Source organism: Beta vulgaris, chromosome 2 (genome assembly GCF_026745355.1).
Source record: "Beta vulgaris subsp. vulgaris cultivar EL10 chromosome 2, EL10.2, whole genome shotgun sequence".
In the NCBI taxonomy this organism is placed as follows: domain Eukaryota; kingdom Viridiplantae; phylum Streptophyta; class Magnoliopsida; order Caryophyllales; family Amaranthaceae; genus Beta; species Beta vulgaris.
In genome coordinates this window covers 5,770,078-5,791,797 of record NC_079203.1, presented here as the reverse complement: position 1 = coordinate 5,791,797, position 21,720 = coordinate 5,770,078, and the positions used below count along the sequence as shown (strand labels likewise).

The 21,720-nt window shown below is 32.7% G+C and overlaps 3 protein-coding genes across 5 annotated transcripts; 2 read left to right on the top strand and 1 right to left on the bottom strand.

The window, feature by feature from the left end:
- Nucleotides 1-817: 817 nt before the first annotated feature.
- On the top strand, nt 818-7,129 carry LOC104887571 (hypothetical protein). 2 transcript variants are annotated; one of them, XM_010672230.3, is made up of 6 exons: nt 818-1,058; nt 4,512-4,897; nt 5,198-5,450; nt 5,956-6,075; nt 6,169-6,311; nt 6,525-7,129. In XM_010672230.3, the coding sequence occupies exons 2-6, from the start codon at nt 4,518-4,520 to the stop codon at nt 6,811-6,813; spliced, it is 1,185 nt and encodes a 394-aa protein (XP_010670532.2). In that variant the 5' UTR covers nt 818-1,058; nt 4,512-4,517; the 3' UTR covers nt 6,814-7,129. The 2 variants fall into 2 exon arrangements, with proteins under 2 accessions (XP_010670532.2, XP_010670531.2); XM_010672229.4 differs by lacking the exon at nt 818-1,058 and adding an exon at nt 2,030-2,071.
- Nucleotides 7,130-14,918: 7,789 nt separating this feature from the next.
- Nucleotides 14,919-18,545, top strand: LOC130590322 (uncharacterized). The gene is made up of 6 exons (XM_057392452.1): nt 14,919-14,999; nt 15,356-16,054; nt 16,726-16,974; nt 17,185-17,331; nt 17,427-17,626; nt 18,053-18,545. Exons 2-5 carry the CDS (start codon nt 15,794-15,796, stop codon nt 17,460-17,462), a joined length of 693 nt encoding a protein of 230 aa, XP_057248435.1. The 5' UTR covers nt 14,919-14,999; nt 15,356-15,793; the 3' UTR covers nt 17,463-17,626; nt 18,053-18,545.
- A 700-nt stretch (nt 18,546-19,245) lies between these two features.
- On the bottom strand, nt 19,246-20,253 carry LOC130590555 (protein FAR-RED IMPAIRED RESPONSE 1-like). 2 transcript variants are annotated; one of them, XM_057393067.1, is made up of 2 exons: nt 20,095-20,253; nt 19,246-19,734 (listed from the first exon to the last, which is right to left on the bottom strand). In XM_057393067.1, the coding sequence occupies exons 1-2, from the start codon at nt 20,213-20,215 to the stop codon at nt 19,367-19,369; spliced, it is 489 nt and encodes a 162-aa protein (XP_057249050.1). In that variant the 5' UTR covers nt 20,216-20,253; the 3' UTR covers nt 19,246-19,366. The 2 variants fall into 2 exon arrangements, with proteins under 2 accessions (XP_057249050.1, XP_057249051.1); XM_057393068.1 differs by having other exon boundaries at nt 19,255-19,731.
- Between the last annotated feature and the right edge of the window lie 1,467 nt (nt 20,254-21,720).

Below are 21,720 nucleotides of genomic sequence, written 5' to 3'. Positions count from 1 at the left end.
ACATCAACGTTATTTAGAAAACTTCCCAACTTCATGTCTCCATTCCCGTGGGAAATTGCAACCCTTGTTACAAACTGTAATATTTTGTGATTCGTTAGTTCATGCTTGATGCTACATTCAATACAATTTTTTTTGAAGCAAATCATATGGTAGTAGACTCGTTTGTAAATCGCGACTATTTTATTCCTTTTCAAACATGTTTCTATAATGTATATTAAGGATAATCATTAAGCTAAGAGCTATCCTTGAATCCATCACATTAGACTTTTCATTCTAAAACATTATTTTTCGTAATTTTTTTTCCCGACAACAAAGTCTATTATCTTACCTTATACCAAAAAAAAAAACCTTCAATTTCAAAATTTCTCTTTTCACATACATGTCAAACTTGTATAATCTACAAATTAGTCATTTAAGGTCAACCTAACTTTTATTCCATTTTCTCCCATAAAGTACAACCTCACTTTAAGGACAAAAAAGGCAAAACACACCCCCAAAAAAAAAAAAAAAAAGCAAAGCAAGCATATCTAAATATGACTGTACCATAAGAGCTTCAATAAACAGCCAAGTATTTGATATTGGGTCCCACCTTTATAAAACGCGCACCACAAATATGATTTGATTTCAACATTTGGGTCCCACCTATAAACACAGACCACAAATATGATTTGCCTCTTGCAATTGTAGGTCCCACTTTTGACACCTGGACCAATTGTATTTCATTTTTTGATGAGCCTCTCACAGCCATGAATTCTTTCATTGTGGGTCCCACCTAATTTTATTTTTGTTTATATGTATACAGAAAATCATGTGTTTCTCTTCTTTGTGTTCAACTTTTATTTTGGTCTCAGCCACAAAAATTCCCAATTTTAATATTTAAATCTCTCTACCTTTCTCTCTCTAAATTATTTTCTCTCTATCTCTATCTGTAAATTCAATTGTTTGTTTCTGCAAATTGAAGTTTCAGTAGCAAGAATCTTGTGAGTTTCTTCAGATTTTCAGCGACGGATTTCAACTTCGGTATTCTTCATTTCAGTGATAAAAAGAGTACTAAAGAGGTAATTTATTCGAGAATTTTTAATTTTTTTTGATGATTTTTGTCTTATTTTAGTAGCTACTGTGTTGTTTTTGTTGTTTGTGATTTGATGATTTTGTTTTCCAGAAATTATTTTATCTTAATTTTTTCATGAATTTGATTCGAAAGCTTGAGAGTAAGTATTGGATAAGAGTAGGAATTGAGAATTTGTTTGTTAGTTTTTGTTGTTTGTGAATTTGATGATTTTGTTTTCCAGAAATTGTATCTTCATTTTTATTTTTTATTCATGAACTTGATTGAAAAGCTTGAGATTAAGTATTGATGAGAGTAGGAATTGAGAATTTGTGTTTTGGAGGTTGATTGTATTAATTTTTCATGATAAGCTGAATCTCAGAGTTTAATTTCGTTTACCAGAATTTATGTGTAGTTTTATTTTGATGAATTTGATGGAAAAGCTTGAGATTAAGTATTGATGAGAGTAGGATTTGAGAATTTGAGTTTTGGAGGTTGATTTCATTAATTTTCATGATAAGGTAGATCTCAGAGTTTATTTTTCATTTACCAGAAATTATATGTAGATTTTGTTCTTTTGATGACTTTGATGGAATAGTTTGAGATAAATTATTGATGAGAGTAGGAATTGAGGATTTAAATTTTAGTGGTTGATTTCATTGATTTTCATGATAATCTGAATTTCAGAGTTTAGTTTACTGTTTAAAGGCATAGATTCTCGTTTTTATATGTATAGGAGTAAGTGTTAAATGTTAGCGAGTTATCGCGAAATGAGCTAGGAGTACTTGTTAACTTGTAGTTCAATTGCAAGAAATTAAGTTGAATGATAGAAAGAAAGTTTGAGTTTAGCAGTGGATTTGTACAATTGATTACTATCTGAATTTGTTAAACCCTTGCCTGTTGTGACATGTGAGTTGTCTAATATTGGAGAAAGAGGAGAGAGTACAACAATATAAGCTAAAGGAGTCATTCTTACTATTACTTATTGGTTTTAGTATGGACTATGGAACTTCCTTTGGGCGTGTAAGTGGTCAGAACTCTCCTCCTCTTTATTGAGTTGTATAGGCTATTTTTAATTCTATCAAATGTATTAGAATTCTATGTTATTTTCGATTTTGAATTTCAGGTTAGTTTTGTTGTAATTTAGATTTTTACTTAACTTGCTCCATTTGTTGTTTTCTTGGTTGTAAAAACATAGCTCTAACATTAGTGATTTAGCATGTGTGGATAAAATGTAGAAGAGTTTGATATTTTGATATGAAATTACATATTTAAATGAAAGCTAATGTAATCCACTAGATCAAGTGAGGAACTTGTAGAGGATTAAGTAGGGTTTGATTCTCGTCATCTTTTGATTTTAGTTGAAAATTGTTATATTACCGTAAAATTTTCGATTTTTAGTCTAAATGAGTAGATCTTATATCTCCCCTTGCCTTATTAGGATCGAGTTTTTTAGGACCATAAATTTTCTATTAGAATAATGTGAGGAACTAGTAATTGTATTTTTTTTCTTACTTTTTTTTATCGTAAAGTATTCTGCATAAAGTTTTACTATGAAAGTGAAAAGGTTTGAGTTTTTAATGGATGACTACGTGTAGGGTCAGTTGAAAGAAAATTATGGCAATCAATTTGGATGGGAGGAGAATCTAGTTAAATTGCTCATACTTTCTTCTTATTACCAAAATTGCCTCTCAAATTAACCAGTGAGCTGTATGAATGGTGTCAGCTCTGTCAGCCACACTATAGATTGTACCTAATTGTAATAGCTGTCTTTGATCCAAAAAACATCCTCGCTTTTCTTTGTTTTAGGCACTAAACAAAAACTTGTCCTCACTTTAATCCTTTCAAGAGTAACCATCTTCTCTTGACATTTTACATGTTAAACTTTGACTACGACCATTGACTTCTTAGTTAAAAGAATTGATAGGGTTTCTATAATAAACTTTACCCATTATTATTTTTTAATATATATTTTTCCGAAGTGTTTTTGCAAATGTTTTTTTTATAAATCATAAGATGATTTTTAGGAGTCATTTTTCGGAATTTTACCACTAGAAGAGGGTAGTAGAAGAACTCAAGGAAATAGAGATTGTAAAAAATTATAATACTATTTGCTCCTTCCGTTTTCTTTTATTATTTTTATTTGGAATTTTTTATAAGAATAAATTAGTCAAAGTAGGAAGAACTTTCAAAATGAAGGGGGTAATTTATTGGGCGAAAATGATAGTTTTGTGCAGCATAAAAGAGTTTTTTGCGGTCATAATAAGTCTTTTTTGCGGCCAACAATATAAGAAGTGTTGTGGGTGTTTTTTAATCATTCATATAAAAAGGGGCAGGGAAGGGGGGTAGTGTGGGGGACCTAATCTTTTGTTATAAGCTAGGATAGAAAAACTAAAAAAAGAAAACCTTGTGCAGTAGGAAATCTTAGACGGTGAAGAGATGAGGTATGAAAGACTGAAAGAGAATAGCGGCATGTCAATATCTTAATGAGCTTTTAACAAAAGACAGAGCTATGCATATGCGCGTCAGACTCTTTTTCCTCTCTATTCATTCTACAAAAACTCCTATTAAATCAATTGCATTAAGTAATGAAAAATTTGGTCTGCAAAAACTATGAAAAAAGCGGTGGTGGGAGGAGGTTATTGTCACTACCATTTTGGCAGGGCCGGTTCTGAGGGTAGGCAAGGAGTGCCGCCGCCGCCCAGGGCCCACGATCATGTGGGGCCCAAAAAAGAAATTAACTATGACCAGTTAAATAAAAATTGATACACTTTTTGAATATTTAGTGAAATTTGTGCTATTTTTGTGCAATTTTTAATAATATTATGTGCTTATTTTTTATTGGTATCATTAACAAAATATAGATTATAGTTTTAGGTACGAAGGTTTTAATTATATGACCTATAAAATATTAGGATCGACTCATATATGGGCCTTTATTTTTAGGTCCACCTAGGGCCCAAAAATTATCAGGAACGGCCCTGCATTTTGGACATAATACTGGGTAATATGCTCAAGTCATAAACTTGAAAGTTGTTAACTTTGACCAATCCTTTATAGAACAGTACATTGATTTAGAAACTTTTTATTTTATTTTTGTGGATACATCATCCTGAAGAAAAATAATATTGCAGGTTTTATTAATCAGTACTCCTAATGAATTACAATACTAGTTGAAGGTTAGCGAAGACTGATATGAGGTCAAATGTAGTCTGTTAGTTTGGTACAAAGGAAAAATTGTTTTGTTTCATGATGTTTTCGGCATGTTGGACTCTTTCGTTTGTTTGGTAGATGAATGTAACAATAATGTTTCATCATATAACTCAACACATAGGCAAGTGAGAAAGTTTAGACTTTCGGGAGAAAAAGACTGCAGTGGATTAACTTCAAGATATGATGCTAATATTCTGATAGTTGAAGATTTTGGTTTTAACAATTTGCTTTTTGTTTCTTATGTTCGCAGATAACAATGACAGACTGGTATTTTGGACATGATGAAGGTGATTTTGTTGTCCTGAAAGATCAAGAGTACTTTGACAGGCTTCCATCCCCTGATAGTTGGATGCAATGGGAAACATGTGGAATTGGAGGGAATTCTGGATGGGAGAACACCTTTGATTCTGGTAACATTGCGAATGTGAAACCTCAGCAGCGAATGTTGTTTGGAAGACCTGGAAACAAAGAGGTAAATCAAGCTGACGGAGAGCATTCCCATGACTCCAGCGAATTTGGAGGATCTTCTGAGAATTCTCAGTCCTTTCTAAGGAATTCTGCTGCTTCTGCCCGACCGGATTACTACTTCAATGATCTTACAGGGACTGACCCAGAGGATGACATGTTCTTGTACAGGTATAATATCTGGAGTTTTAGCATACCTGCTTTTACAGTTTTATGCATGTAATCATGTTTTACAATCTCCTGTATCTTCGAGAAAAGGAAAATTGGATATCCCATTGAAGCTGAAATGACTTTGTTGCTGGCATTTCTGTATGTTCTTGTTTTTTTTTCCATATAAGAGTTTAACTTGTTTGGGTGTCGAATTTGCCATAAGCAGTCGATGAGGATGCTTCTCTATTCAATTATGTTGTCATACCTGTCTTGTTTCCCCTTCATTTTCTTAGCCTCTATCTGTATGTTGATTTGCTATAGGAGTTCCTTGCTCCAAGATGATGTCCTACCACTACAATCTCTCTACATTGATATGCCATCTGATAGTGATTCAATGAACAAAATGATGGATTTTCAGAGTGATTCTTGTGATACAGATGGAGTGGGAAGCTTAAAGGGGTTCAATAATCCCAACTTCTCTTATTCACATGGCTCAGTTAATGGACATGTCCATCCAGACAAACTTAATTCCAGACACAACTCAGGCCAGACTTGTGGTCCATCATCAATAAAGGTGAGATTGCTGTCTAAACTACTACTCACTGTATATGTAAATATAGTGTTACTTAGAAGGGAATGTGTAGTGATAATGCGAGGAGGGAATACCGAAGGAGGGAATTGTTACCCTCATTTGGGGTAATACATTACCCTAGGAGGATGGTGGGTAACTATTACCCCTAAAATGATGGTAATAATTTCCCATTCTTCCCTCATCTTGACACATTTTCTACCTCATTCCATCTATCATCATCTCCATGTATCACAGTTCTCTATCTCTCTCTCTCTTTCCCTCCCATTTCCCACTTAATACTTTACTCTTAGTGCGACCCATGCCCTAAATGGCTAAAAGTAAAATGAAATAAATGTGAGTTTTAGATCTTTCCCTGCTGCTTGTGGATCTTTTTATTAGTATGAGTGTATAACATTCTCCCTGCATTCTAGGTCTGGGAGAGCTAAACTAAACTCCTTTTGTCTGATTTACAGATGTACCGTTTATTAATTCACATTATTTTTTTGAGGTACTGGAGACTAGGGACTTGGATCCTTCTGACTACGAGACATCAAGAACGCTCGAGTTCAATGATTTGTCATCAGTTGAAGAATCGGTGCTTATGGGACTTGAGACCGTCCTTAATCAGGTGGAGTAACTCATATATCAAATCATCTTACTTTAAGACTACTTTTTGTATTTCATAGCTGCTGATACTTGGTCAATACCTTAACTTTTATAGTTGAATGATAATACGCGACTCTGCCTTCGGGATTCCATTTACCGACTTGCTAAGCACTCAGAGGAGCAGGCATCAAAAAATTCCATGGCTGAAGGGTTTTCTTTCGACGAGTCTTCTTTGCCTCAGACTAGTGATCACTCAAGGTATATTCAGCACCTGTTTTTAGCTCTACTGGCATTAGTTTCTGTCAATTATGGTTTTATTCATTTTGCAGTTATTATCAAGTTTCTATCACTCTCACCAGTCACCACTCAAACAAAACCACAATTTAAAAGGAAAAAAAAGAAGAAAATATAATGCCTTTGTAGATCATTTTTTTTAACAGTCCAATTCTAACTATCAATACCGGTTTCCAGGTCAAGTACAATGGAGACAGGCGAATCAAAATCCAACGCGATAGACAGAGCTGTAGCATATTTGATGTTTAGCAAGGCAGATACAAATGTTCAAGATCATCTACCAGCATCGCCTCCTGAATATATGCAGAGTGGCAGAAAGTTTGCAGCAACAGGAGCCTGTGGCTTCAATGAGGCAGCTGGCTCAAAAACTTCTGATTTGTTAGCTCAATGCGAAGTCCCTGTGTTTAGTCACCAAACACAAGATCAATCCAATCAGTTGTGCTTTGGTGGTCAGAACACATATTGAAGTTGCAGCAAATTTTACTGATTGTGAACTTCAATTGTAATGTATATATTCATCTAGTTGATCTGTTAGGTCATGTTGCAGGTGCACGTAAGGTGCGCTTGCTGAAGTTTTGATAAGTTGCTTAACAATGTACGAGCTTAGCTAGTTAAAGATGTTGAGAATGTTTATTTGGCATAATGGGTTCCAGTTTTTGTATCCATTGGCTTCATGGAGGGAACAACTAGTCTGCTGTGAATATGTTATCTGGGATTCACTTCTCATGTACTCTTGAATTTCTGAATGACTTCCTGAGTGTTTACATCGACTGTTATATTTTCGCGCTGTCTGAATTTCATTTTTGCCACCTTTCTCAAGATTTAATAGCTTGCTGAAACTGCTCATGGACAAAATTGCAACCGCCTCTTCACTCTGATGGACTATTAAGAGGACTAAGGGTTGTAGCTTGGCGTAGGACATCAGTTTCCTAAGCAACAGTTACCAAGCTTTCCTAGTGTTGAAGAAAGTAGTACTTGGTGTAAATGGTAGGATATCCTAAATGATAGGATATCCATCTTATAAAAATCTAAGATTCGAATCCCACCAACTTTCGGATCCCACTAAATTCTGGAGGTGAGAACCTTTGTTTCTCCCTATGGCCTAGGGCCCTTGCTCCAAGTAGGGATGGCAACCCAGTTCGGGTCCGGACTAGACGCTCTGATCCTAAGAAAAAAAATCCAAGTCGACTCCGACAAAAAAGTAATTCGACTTCGACTCCGTTTAAAAATCCGACTCCGAGTCGGAAGATGGTTGGAGTCGGATCTCATAAAATAATCCGACATCCGAATCCGACTTCGACTCTGAGTCAATAAATTCTTTTTTCTTATTTATATTAATGTATTATTTATGTATAACCCGACTTCGACTTTCAGCCAATTGTATTATATAGGATTTTCCTATTGAAGAAATGATTGTTAAAAATAATAGTAATATTTAGATTATTTGTATTATTATAAAAAAATGGGCAGAAAAATAAGTCGGATCGGGTTCAGAATCGGATGTTCGAATTTTAAGTCGGATGTTCGGATTTAAGTCGGATCGGATTCAGATTTTCGGAGTCGGAGTCGGACGCGGACTCAAATTTAAAATCCGACTTCTTGTAGGGTCGGAGTCGGATTATGCATAGCCGGTCCAAGTCTAAACCGTTGCCATCCCTAACTCCAAGTCCTTAATTCTCTCGAATGGACTAAGGCACTGAGAGATGGAGGAGCATTTAGGTAGGTCCTTAGTCCACTAGATCGGACTATGGTATTGCGAGATAAAGGAGCATTTAACTTTAAAGTTGATGAGGGTTGCTGTCTTGCTGAGTATACTACTTTATTAGTTTATCACAAATTCGATTCTCACAATTTCTAAACCCTTGTGCTTTGTTTGGTTCAGTTTTTACTCATTTGCTAAATGCCATCTTGGAATTTCTTACTAACACCCTATATAAATACATATACATGTATTTATACTTTAACACTCACTATCCCACTCTCTTTCACTCTCCATCACTCCCTCGCTACATCTCTTTCATCAACAAGGATCTCCCATCAAGAACTCCGGCAATTTTTACGGCGACAATAACTCCGTCAACTTTTCCGACTAATTTTCCGGCCACATTATTGCATTATTGATATTAATGAAATTTTATAATTCTTTTAATACACAAAATCGAACTATTGACTTTAAAAAAAAGTGTCCAGACACCTAAATTAGGTGCCCGGACCTGTGGTCAGGCGCCTAAATTAGGCGCCCAACCACAGGTACAAATCGGAGCAATGATTCTATATATTAACATAGTGACTAAGGGCCTGTTCTCTTCGGCATAAAACAGCTGAACTGAACTGAACTGAATTTATTGGAGCTGAACTGAACTGAACTGAACTGAACTTATCGGAGCTGAACTTATCGGAGTTGAGCTGAGCTGAACTGAACTGAACTGAATTGAATTGAATTGAATTGAATTGAATTGAATTAAATTAAATTAAATTGAATTAAATTGAATTAAATTGAATGTATAAATAATATTTTAAACAATAATAATATGAATATTAAATAATAATTATAATGATAAGTAATAATGAATAATAATAATAATAGTATTTTGGATATTTTTAAATGATAGTTATAAATAAATAATATTAATAATCATAAATTAATAATAATAATAATTAATGATAATAATGATAATTAATAATAATTATTTTATATTATTTGTATTAATATATTAATACTTGATGATGAATATAATAACAATAATATCTAAGAAGTAAATTAATATTACTATTTTAATAATTAGATTTAATAATATAAAAATATTTAGTAATAAAAATAAGTGAAAGTATTGGGTCAGACCGTCTGACCCAATAGCTTCCGTCGGACGGGCCTGGCCATCAAAAACGCGCGGGCTTTCTTTTTTTTTCATATTTGTTTTGTTGATCAGCAGTTTTGTTTATTTTTAGAAAAAACATATAACGGTTATTAGGTCATTATCTTTTTTCGATTTTGAAACTGTTTTTTGGATTTCTACTTGATTCTCGCTAGTTTTAAAACTGATTCTTCTTCATTTCAAAGAAACCGATATATTATTTACTGATTATTTCTAGAATTTTTCTGCTCTCTGCTTCTCTTCTCTGCTTGCTTCTGTGTTGAAACTTAGCGTGTTTTTTTGTTCGTAATCCATTACGTTTGCATCGCAAATATGGTGAAGAGGATTAGAAATGATGATTCTAGGTATAATTTCGTTTGTTTTTGCTGCAAATTTTTTTTTTTGTTTTCAAAATTTGAGCGTTTTTGTTGTAATTGTAATGTAGCCCGAAGTCAAAGAAGGTGAAGAGTCTTGCATCTTCAGGAAAATATTTGGCATGTCTACTGCTGGGAAGAAGAAAGAGAAAGATGGTGATTATGATCCAAGGTAGATTTCAAGTTCTTAGAGTAGTTTAGATATTTTTTTTTCTATTTTTGAATGTTTTCAGTTTATCAGAGTATTTATTTCATGTTTTTAGGGTTTGTGTTTCAGTTTTTGTTGTTTTATACACATGTTTTCAGTTGTTGTTGTTTTTCAGTTGATATTTATATATTCTTTCAGTTGATTATAAATTCTTTCAGTTGCTACTTGTATTCTTTTAGTTGATGTTGTTTTCAGTTGATATTTATATTCCTTCAGTTGATTCTTGTATTGTTTCAGTTGATTCTAGTATTGTTTTAGTTGCTTCTTATATTCTTTCAGTTGATTTTGTTTAGTTTCATTTAGACATTTCTACCTTTCTTTTGTTGTTTTTAATTTGTTTTTGTTTACTTTTTTTAAAAAATAAAGATGTAACTGAAGGAAATGAAGTAGTGTAACTGAAAAATGAAGTAGTGTAACTGAAAAATGTAGTGTAACTGAAAAATGAAGTAGTGTAACTGAAACAATGTAAATTTTAACTGAATATTTTTAGTCTAATTGGAAAACAATGAAATAAAGAGTCATTATACTAAATGAAGTAGTAAGAAGACCACAACTGAAAAGAAAATAAGTCTAGCTGAAAACTAAATAAGTCTAACTGAATCTGTCTAACTGAAGAGCAAATAGTCTAACTAAAGAGCAAATAAGTCTAAGTGAAGAGTTAATAAGTCTAACTGAAAACTAAATAAGTTTAACTGAAAACTAAATAAGTCTAACTGAATCAGTCTAACTGAAGAGTAAATAAGTCTAACTGAAGAGAAAATAAGTCTAACTGAAGTGTAAATAAGTCTATCTGTAGAGTTAATAAGTCTAACTGAAAACTAAATTACTCTAACTGAACACTTAATAAGTCTAACTGAATCAGTCTAACTGAAGAGTAAATAAGTCTAACGGAAGAGTAAATAAGTCTAACTGAAGCGTAAATTAGTCTAACTGAAGAGTTAATAAGTCCAACTGAAAACTAAATTACTCTAACTGAACACTTAATAAGTCTAACTGAAAACTAAATAAGTCTAACTAAAATCTAAATAAGTCTAACTGAAAACTAAATAAGCCTAACTGAAAACTAAATAAGTCTATCTGAAGCACTATATAGACTAGCTGACAAAGGGAGAAGTCTATCTGAAAAACAAACAAGTCTATCTGAAGCACTATATAGACTAGCTGAAAAACGAACAAGTCTATCTGAAGCACTTTATATACTAGCTGAAAAACGAACAAGTCTATCTGAAGCACTTTATATACTAGCTGAAAAACGAACAAGTCTATCTGAAGCACTATATTGACTAACTGATAAAAGAAACAAGTCTAACTGAAGTAATGTAAATTTGCAATGAAAATTTTAAGTGTAATTGGAATAGAATGAAATGAAAGAATAATTATACTAAATGAAATAATAAGGACTAGCTGATAAAGCAACAAGTTTAAGTGAAGCACAATAATGAAGTTACTTTGAATGACTGTAGAGACTAGCTGAGAAACAAACAAGTCTAACTGAAGCACTATATAGACTATCTGAAAAACAAACAAGTCTAACTGAAGCACTATATAGACTAGCTGAAAAATAAACAAGTCTAACTGAAGCACTATATAGACTATCCGAAAAACAAACAAGTCTAACTTAAGCACTATGTAGACTAGCTGAAAAATAAACAAGGCTACTTGAAGCACAACAAATACTAGCTGAAAAATAAAGAAGTTACTTTGAAGGACTGTAAAGACTAACTGAAAAATAAACTAGTCTAACTGAAGCACAATCTATATAAGCTGAAATGCAAACAAGTCTAACTGAAGCACTATATAGACTATCTGAAACACAAAGAAGTCTAACTGAAGCACTATATAGACTACCTTAAAAATAATCTAGGCTATTGTTTCAGTTGATGGTGCTGCTTTTAGTTGATGTTGGTATTCTTTCAGTTGATCTTTGTATTTTTCAGTTGATGCTGTTTTTTTTTTCAGTTAGTTTTATTGTTTGATTAAACTTTCTTTCTTTCAGATGTGATAAATCCTTGTCTAAGAAGAAAGGCAAATCTGATTTATCACCAATCAAGTTTTCATTTTCAAGATCTAATCCCGATCAACAAAAAGACACATTTGATAGATCGTATGTTTTTTTCATTATTCTCCTTTTATATTATATGATTGTGTTTTTTTTTTATGTTTTAAAGTTATTTTTGTTCACTTTTGTTAGGAATTTCACTGAGCAAGAAATAAAGTCAATTAATCTACAAGTATTGTCAGACTATTCCCATTTAAATGAAGTGGTTAGTAATTTGAGTGATGAGCAAAAAAGAGACATTAGGGATATTGGGTTTGGGAGTCTCTTAGATATTAGGATAAAGAAGTTTTGTCCTAATCTGAATTTGGAGGTGTTGTTAAATTACAATGCATCTGGAATGATGTTTTCAACAAAGAATGGTAAACTGATTTTTAATAAGTTTACCATTAGTGATGTTTTGGGGTTACCTGTGTCAGATAGAGCAGTAGAGGTTATAGATGATGACGCCTTTAGGAGGAAAGGTAGTCAGATAGAGGCTGGAAGTGCCAGGAAGGATTGGCATAGGTTTCTTGGTATTTCTGATCCCAAGAAGGTATATATTGGTAGAAAAAATTGGGATGATTTGTTTAAGAAATATGAATCCGGGGATGATTTCAAGAAGTTATTTGTTATCTTTTCGTTGTCCAAGCTTCTATGTCCTATAGCTGATTTAGGGCCTGTGCTGAAATGTGCCAAGAGTTTAGAAGATGCATCTGCAATTTCAAGTTATGACTGGTGTGGATATATATTGAGAAGTCTTTGTGCTGCTGTTTTGGACTGTCATCAGTCTATTATGATTAAGAAGATTGAGCTTGGACAGAAGAAAGTATCATTCAAGCTTCGGGATGCGTCAGCGCTTTGACTCTTGCTGTTATTCACAACTTCAAGTGTCGTAATCTGGATTATTCAAATGTCAGTAAGCCATTTATCAGTTATTGGCAGGATGAGAAGGATTTGACTGATGTTGTGAAGCAGTTTGAGATCAACATGGATTTTATTCTGCCGGTGAAGCGTGAAAAATAGAAGGTTGAGTTTAAAACTCCCAGTGTTAGTGTTGCTAGTAGGAAGTCTGGTTCTCCTATAATTAAGGTGGTTGAGGGTCCATCACCTTCAATTAGGCAGCTTATCATGGATCTTCCTCATAGTTGATGACTGATGAGGAAATAGATGCTCTTGATGTTCCTGTGAGTTTCATTTATCTTATGTTTTTTTTTTTTACTCTTGAACTCTAAGTGAAGACTGTTGACCTCTAACTGAAATAATGTCAGTTCTAGCTGAAGAGCAAATAAGTCTAACTTAAAAGTAAAGAAGTGTAACATAGAAATAAAGAAGTCTAACTGAAACTATGTAACTGAAGAGTTAATAAGTCTAACTGAAAATTATATTAGTCTAACTGAAAACTTAATAAGTCTAACTTAGAAGTAAATAAGTCTAGCTGAGAAGTAAATACGTCTAACTGAAAATTAAAGAAGTCTAACTGAAGAGTACATAAGTCTAACTGATAACTAAAAAAGAGGAAGGTGGAAGTAAGTTCTTCTTATTGTATTGTTTTAGTTTGCTTAAATGAAAAAGTTAAATAGCTAACTGAAAGAATAAAAAGACCAACTGAAAAGTCTGATATTCTAACTGAAATAATATTAATACTAGCTGAATATCATATAAATACCAAATGAAACTTTTGGTATCTGGTGGAAAAATAGTTTTAGTTTGTCAATGAATTTATTCATTTCTGATTTTGTGTTTTTCAGTTATTGTGTATTTATTTATTTTTTTATTGTTTTTGTTTTTGAATGAAGATAATGAGAAAGAACCGAAGGAAGATGATAATAAGAAGACTGGCAATGCTGATGATGATTGTGGTCTTCAAGGAGATAAAGAGGAAGGAGGAAATAAGGAGTTGGATGCTGGGGTTCATGCAGAAGGAGAGAAAGGAGGAAGTAAGTTTCTTTCATGTTATTCCTAATTGAAAGAATTCAAAGACCAACTGAAAAATGTGATGCTCTAAAGGAAATAATATCTTATAAATAGCAACTGAAATACTGTTTTAGTTTGTAACAATATGAAAACGAACTGAAAAATAAATAGGAAGTAAGCACTATAAAGATTACTTGAACAATAATTGATGAAGTATTATAAAGTGTAGCTGAAAATGATTGTAATAGTATCAAATAAAAGAATAATTATACTAAATGAAATAAATTAAGGACCAACTGAAAAGAAAATAAGTCTAACTGAAAACTAAATAAGTCTAACTGAAAAGTATATCAACTGAAAACTAAATTAGTCTAACTGAATCAGTCTAACTTAAGAGCAAATACGTCTAACTGAAGAGGTAATAAGTCTAACTGAAAACTAAATAAGTCTAACTGAAAACTAAGTTAGTCTAACTGAAGAGTAAATAAGTCTAACTGAAGAGAAAATAAGTCTAACTGAAGTGTAAATAAGCCTAACTGAAGAGTTAATAAGTCTAACTGAAAACTAAATTACTCTAACTGAACACTTAATAAGTCTCACTTAATCAGTGTAACTGAAGAGTAAATAAGTCTAACGGAAGAGTAAATAAGTCTAACTGAAGTTATAAAGACTAGCTGAAAAATAAACAAGTCTAACTGAAGGACTATAAAGACTACCTGAACAATAAACAAGTCAAACTGAAAGAATATTCAGACCAACTGAAAATTTTGATACTCTAACTGAAATAGTCTTAATACCAACTGAATATCATATAAATATCAAATGGAACTTTTATTTTTTATTTATTTTTTATTTTTTTTTGTTGAATTAAGATGTTGAGAAAGAACAACCAAAGGAAGCTGATAGGAAGAGGAGGAATGCTGATGATGATCAAGTCAAAGGGGCTAAGGATAAGGATAAGTGTAAAATTTCTACACACGTCCCTACTCGCACCGCTGCTGGTATTGATATTGTTGATCTTCGTACTCCAACTCCTCCTCCTCCTCCTCCTGTTGTTGAAGCTGTTGAGAATGTATATAGCAGAAAGTCTTGGAGAGTTGATTCTTCTGCTAAAAGGAAAAACATTGCTGATTTCGACGCCCCTTCATTCCAACTATTAACTCCTAGTCCTGTTTTGAGGATCTTCCATACAGTGCAGAGAGTGGTGAGGGTGTTGGAAGTTCAATTCCAATCATCACTCCAGTAAATGTAAAATATCCTCGAGTAAGTATAGTTTTAGTTTCTGTTTTAATTTGTTTATTTTTCTGTTTCAGTTAGTGTATGTTTCTTGTCATTTAGTATATCTTTTATTTCAGTTAGTGTATGTTTGTTTGTTGTCAGTTAGTATCAGTTTATGTTTGAGTTAGTGTAAGTTTCATGTCAGTTAGTGTTTGTTTTTTGTCAGTTAGTATTATGTTATGTTTCAGTTAGTGTATCTTTCTTGTCAGTTAGTAATTGTTTAATTTTCATTTGGTTTATGTTTCTTGTCATTTAGTATCTGTTTCTATTTTCAGTTAGTGTATGTTTATCTTTCAGTTAGTATATCTGTCATCCTTTTTTAATATTTTAATTGAATGCAGGGTGATGGCTCTTATTCTGATCAATCATCATACAAATCCTACAAACCTCAGAAACAATCAAAGTCAGAAATCCCTTCAACACCTGAATTATTGAAGGGGTGGGACTATGACCCTACTTCAGAGAAAGTTGGGAAAGTTGTGAGGGTTAAGGAACCGGGTGATGATTATGACGATGAAGGTTTGGAGGACCTCATTGATAGGATTGCTGATCAAGGAGTTGGTTCATCTTCTGACAAGGGTAAAAAAGAAGAGGATGAGAAGGAAGCTGGTGATGTTTCATCTTCTACCCCTGGATTGCATGTTGTTCCTGTCAACAACCATGGCATAATATTGTGTCGAAGTTTGCAACATTATAATAGATATTTGAGTGATCTGTCTCCTGACCAGAGGTTGCTGGTTGATTATCTATTTTACAATGAGTATGAAGATGTTGCATATATGTCATTGGATACAGATTCTGAGGAAGTGAAGATGAAAAATGACATTATGCAAAGTGAACTAACAAGTGATCTCATTGTGGATTTTGATAATCCTCATAGCAACTATGCGGTTCAGTTGTACAAGTTCGACTTAATTAGCATGCCTCGTCAAGGTTGGCTGACAAGTGGAGTTATTGACGGATGCGCCTTCATGTTCAATAGGCAAGAAGAGGAATCACCTTCTGCAACAAGGAGATTCTGGTTTAATATTATGCCTTTTGTAAGTGTTGTTATTGCTTAGTTTTATATGTTTGTTTTCATTTGGTCATATTATTTTGTCAGTTGGTCATCTTCTGTTTTTCAGTTTGTCATGTTATGTTTTTCAGTTGGTCATATTATGTTTTCAGTCTAATAAAAAGTAAATAAGTGTAACTGACAACTAAATAAGTGTAACTGAAAACTTAATAAGTCTAGCTGAATAATAAATAAGTGTAACTGAAAAATAAAGAAGTCTAACTGAAAACTAAATGAGTCTAACTGAAAAGTAAATTACTCTAACTGAGAAGTAAATAAGTCTAACTGAAAACTTAATGAGTCTAACTGAAAACTTAATGAGTCTAACTGAAAACTTAATGAGTCTAACTGAAAACTTAATGAGTCTTACTGAAAACTTAATAAGTCTAACTGAAAACTAAATGAGTCTAACTGAAAAGTAAATTTGTCTAACTGAGAAGTAAATAAGTCTCACTGAAAACTTAATGAGTCTCACTGAGAACTTAATGAGTCTAACTGAAAACTTAATGAGTCTAACTGAAAACTTAATGAGTCTAACTGAAAACTAAATAAGTCTAACTGAAAAGTAAATAAATCTAACTGACATTTTAAAAAGTCTAACTGAAAACTAAACTTAATGTTTCAGTTTGTCATTATATCTATTTTCTTTTGTTGTAGAACTATATCAATTGGTTGTGTGCTGAGAAGGTAAAAAAGGTTCAGTTTGAGAGTGAGATTGCTGAAAATGAGATTATTTTGAAGAACCTGGAGGGCACTAGTCAGTATGATCAGAAGTTTAAGGAATGGGAAGAAAACAAGAAAAAGCTTATTACAAAAGATGATGATTTATTCTACAAGAAATGTAAGGAAGCTATTTCTTCATGGGTGAAATCATTTCCACGGAATGATATTCGAGAAGCTGAACTGGTTAGTTGTATTATTGTTAACCATTTTTTTATTTGTTCAGTTAGTGTAATTTTCTCTTTCAGTTAGTGTATGTTACTTGTCAGTTAGTCCTAGTTTATGTTTTCAGTTAGTGTATGTTTTTAGTTCAGCTAGTGTTTTTAGTATTTCATTTTGTTTTTTGTTCTCTGTCAGGTAGACTTATTGCTTTTGCATCTTATGTTTATCTTCCAGATTTTTGTTCCTGTTCACAAGGATGATCATTATACTGTCTTGGTGCTGAACAAGAAAGCAAAAAGGATTGAAAATATTGACAATCGTACAGACATGAAGGACATTGATAGATATAAGCATGAGGAATTTAACGGTCTTACATACTTTGTACGTACCTTTTTATGAGCATTTGTATTTTTTTTTTTGTTCCATTTTATTACTTGTTTTTTAATTGTTGTTTTTTTTTTGATCTTCAAATGCAGTGTCGTGCTTTTGATTCTTTTATGAAGAGACTATGAGATGTCGTGATTTTGATCGTCTCCACCATTGGCAAACATCAACTCTTTACTTCCCTTGGAGAAGCAAGGACAACAATTTTGATTGTGGTGTCTATGCAATCAAAACCATGGAGCTGTATGACGGTCAAAATACTAACCATGCTGCACTTGTTGACCTTAAAAGGGTATGATTACTTTATTGTTTTTAGGGAGTATTTTGCTTGTTACATTTCTGTTTTTGAAAGTTTTTTAATAGAAAAAGGTATGATAGCCAGTTAGTGAAGGACTTGAAAGACTAGCTGAAAAACAAAGATGTCTAACTGAAGCACTATAAAGACTAGCTGAGAAATAATGAAGTCTAACTGAAGCACTGTAAAGACTAGCTTAGAAATAAACAAGTCTAACTGAAACATAATAAATACTAGGTGAAAAACAATCAAGTCTAACTGAAACACAATCATTACTAGCTGAAAGCATTATAAGGACTACCTGAAAAACAATGAAGGACTATAAAGACTAGTTGATGTTGTTGTTTATTTTCAGTTAGTTTTATTTTGTAATTGTTACATTTTTGAACCTTTTTTAATAGTTTTGATTTTTTTATTTTTTAGGCAGCCACCAAAAACCTTGAGCGGTGTAGGCTTGCTCTTCGTCTTGTGGACCATCCTTTAAACAAACTGAGAGAGAAAGTGAAGCATGACTGTTATGTTTGGTCTGCAAAGAAACCTGAACTGATGGCAAGACAGAAGATAAGGAAGGATAAAGAGGCTGTTCTAGATAAATTAGCATTTAATCGATCAAAGAAGACGAATAGAAAAGAAGCACACATTTTACGGCGAAGGAGGGATCATGAGGCGAAAGTAGAAGATGTGTTGAATAATAATTTTGGAGACAAAGTGAAAATAGAGCAACTGTTGAAATTTCATTATTCTTAGGTGCCAAACTTTTTTTTATTATTATTATAATGTACAGTAGAAATAGAAACCATTGAATTTTGCAATGTACAGTACAAATAGCACAGAACTCATTTTACATTTTATATCTGTGTTCTTTAATGAATTGTACATTTACACTTACTTTGAATGGAATACATTTGTGTAAAAATGAAGTTGTTTGAAAATTAATTGGAAAAATACAAATACCAACTGAAAAATGAAAAATCTAACTCATAATAATAAGTGTATGACATATATTTGTAAATATAAATTTTAAGTCTAACTTATACACTGTAAATAGTAGCTGAAAAACAAACAAGTCTAACTGAAAAATAAACAAGTCTAACTGAAGCTCTATAAACACTAGCTGAAAAATAAAGAAGTCTAGCTGAAGCACAATTAATACTAGCTGAAAAATAAATAAGTCTGACTGAAGGAAATTTAACACTAGCTGAAAACTACACAAGTCTAACTGAAGCGTAATTAATAGAGCTGAAAATCAAATAAGTCTAACTGAAGCAGAAATATACACAAGTCTAATTGAAGTACAATTAATACAAGCTGAAAAATAAATAGTCTAACTGAAGCATCATTAAGACTAGCTGAAAAAGACACAAGTCTAACTGAAGCAGTATAAAGATAAGCTGAGAAATAAATAAGTCTAACTGAAGCATCATTAAGACTAGCTGAAAAAGACACAAGTCTAACTGAAGCAGTATAAAGATAAGCTGAGAAATAAATTAGTCTAACTGAAGCAAATTAACACTAGCTGAAAAATATACAAGTCTAACTGAAACTGAATTAATATAAGCTTAAAAGTAAACACGTCTAAGTGAAGCACTAGAAACACTAGCTGAAAAATAAACAAGTCTAACTGAAGGACAATAAATACTAATATTACTGAATTTCGAGTAGCTTAGGAATAAACAAGTGTAAATTTCAATACAATTACTGAGTGGAATACAATTGAAAACTAATATTATTTGAACACTATTCAACTTGAGGTACATTTGGGGTTTTTGTTCCATATTCGTTCGGATGCCTTGTCTTCATTTTACGCTTCTCAAAATGTCCTTTTACTCTCTTGTTTCCCTTTGGTGGTCTTCCTTTTGTCTTTATCACCTCAGGATTTTCAACTGTTTGTCTTCGTAGTTCTTCATCTTCGATTTCTTGTTGTTTTTGTTGATCAGTCTTGAAAACTTCTTTCACTGATTTGTATAATTCCTTCAACGACTTGTCACATAATGTTCTTGCATCCTCATTTGATTGACATATTGACACTAGGTTGTAGAAATTCTTGGTTATTGCATGTCTCCATGGTGTCCACAACTGTGCATTTTGGCTTTGGTCCTTGTCTGCTTTAATAAATGTTTCTTAGTCAATTAGTTCATTTGACTAACTAAATTTTTCAGATAGCTTATAAATTCTTTCAGGTGGTGTGTTAATTGTTTCAGTTAGTTAAGTGTTAAACCCCACACCCCCCAAAACCCCCACCACTAATATCCCCCCTCCCACACACAAACAAAACCCCCAATTAATGTTCTGGTAGTAACATTAATTTATCAGTTAGTTATAGTAATGTTTCAGCTGGAGCCTTTTTTTTTCAGTTCACTAATTAAATCTTTCAGGTGATCAGTTAATTGTTTCAGTTGGAGTCTTCAGTTTTTCAGTTAGTTGCTTTCATTTGTCAGTTAGTCATATTGATTTATTTCACTAACCTTGAACATTCTCCCATACTGCTGACTTTGCAAGTCTTGTCCATCTCTTAAGGATATATTGTTGTGGTATTTGAAATATGCTGAACATGTGCATGACCCTTATTATGTGAAAGCAAAGCATCCCCGTCTCTGTGAAGCATTGACATGAGCACACTAATTCTGTTGTGCCTCATCGTATGCTACTGTATGTGAATTGCTGAAATCTTCTTCTGGTGAGACTTCAAACAACTTCAGCTGTGAGTTTTCTGTTGCAAATGCTCGTAAAAATGATGCCATTGCCCACTCATACTCTGTTTCAAAGTCATTATACAGTGCTAGTGTGTATACATCAGCTGCATGTTTCAGAAGCTTTGATTTGGATTTGACGGCTTTGGGACGTTCAGTTCTGTTCCGGAAGTTGTCACTAGTTTCATTGCTTCTCCATCTTTTCACTGTTTGCTCAAATATATGATAGAATTCAAACAGGTTTGTTGTTGCTTTTGCATTGAATGATATTGCCTTATTTGTGACTTCACTTCTTTGTGATGATAAGATTCCAGCTGAAAACATATCCCTGTTTAATGCGGTGCACCACTTGTGTCTCTGATCATATACTTGCTCGAACCATTCCTTTTTCTCGTGTCCATACAATTCCATCATTTTCGCCCACAATTCTTCAAAGCCTGATTCATTTTGACACCCCATCAAACAGTTCTTGAACATGTTCTTGAAGTCTTCATTGGTCTTGAGGGATCCGAAGTGGCTTACAAAGTTCTTCTCTATATGCCAAAGGCAAAGCCTATGTCTTGTATTTGGGAAAACCTGTTTTAAGATAGTACATATTATGCTAGAAATCACTTTCATTTGAATGCTTGTGAATCTAATTTAAAAGGTAAAGAAATAATATGAACAGGTTTTTCTTGTTGTGTGTCCTTTTCTTTTTGTTCTGTTATTTTGTTTGTTGATTTTGAGCCTCCTTCCTTTGAGCAAACCAAGTAGAATTCGTATATTGAATTATCAATTCTCCTCCTCCTTAGAGTTTGTTTCCTAATACTAAATCCTAATGCTCTTGAGTGTGCTTGATACAAGTTGTAACCATCTTGTGATCTGTAACATGTCTCCCTATTAAACTGCTACTGATATTTCGTCATTGATGTACTTGAGATATTCATGTTCAGCTGTTGAGTTCACGTCAAAAAATTAGGACACTAACTTAAAGAACAAAAGCATTAACTGAAAATAAACAAGTGTAGCTGAGAATGATTGTAATAGTATCAAATGAAAGAATAATAATACTAAATGAAATAAATTAAGGACCAACTGAAAAGAAAATTAGTCTAACTGAAAACTAAATAAGTCTAACTTAAAACTGAATCAGTCTAACTGAAAACTAAATTAGTCTAACTGAATCTGTCTAACTGAAGAGCAAATAAGTCTAACTGAAAACTAAATAAGTCTAACTGAAGAGTTAATAAGTCTAACTGAAAACTAAATAAGTCTAACTGAAAACTAAATTAGTCTAATGAATCAGTCTAACTGAAGAGTAAATAAGTCTAACTGAAGAGAAATAAGTCTAACTGAAGTGTAAATAAGTCTAACTGAAGAGTTAATAAGTCTAACTGAAAATAAATTACTCTAACTGAACAC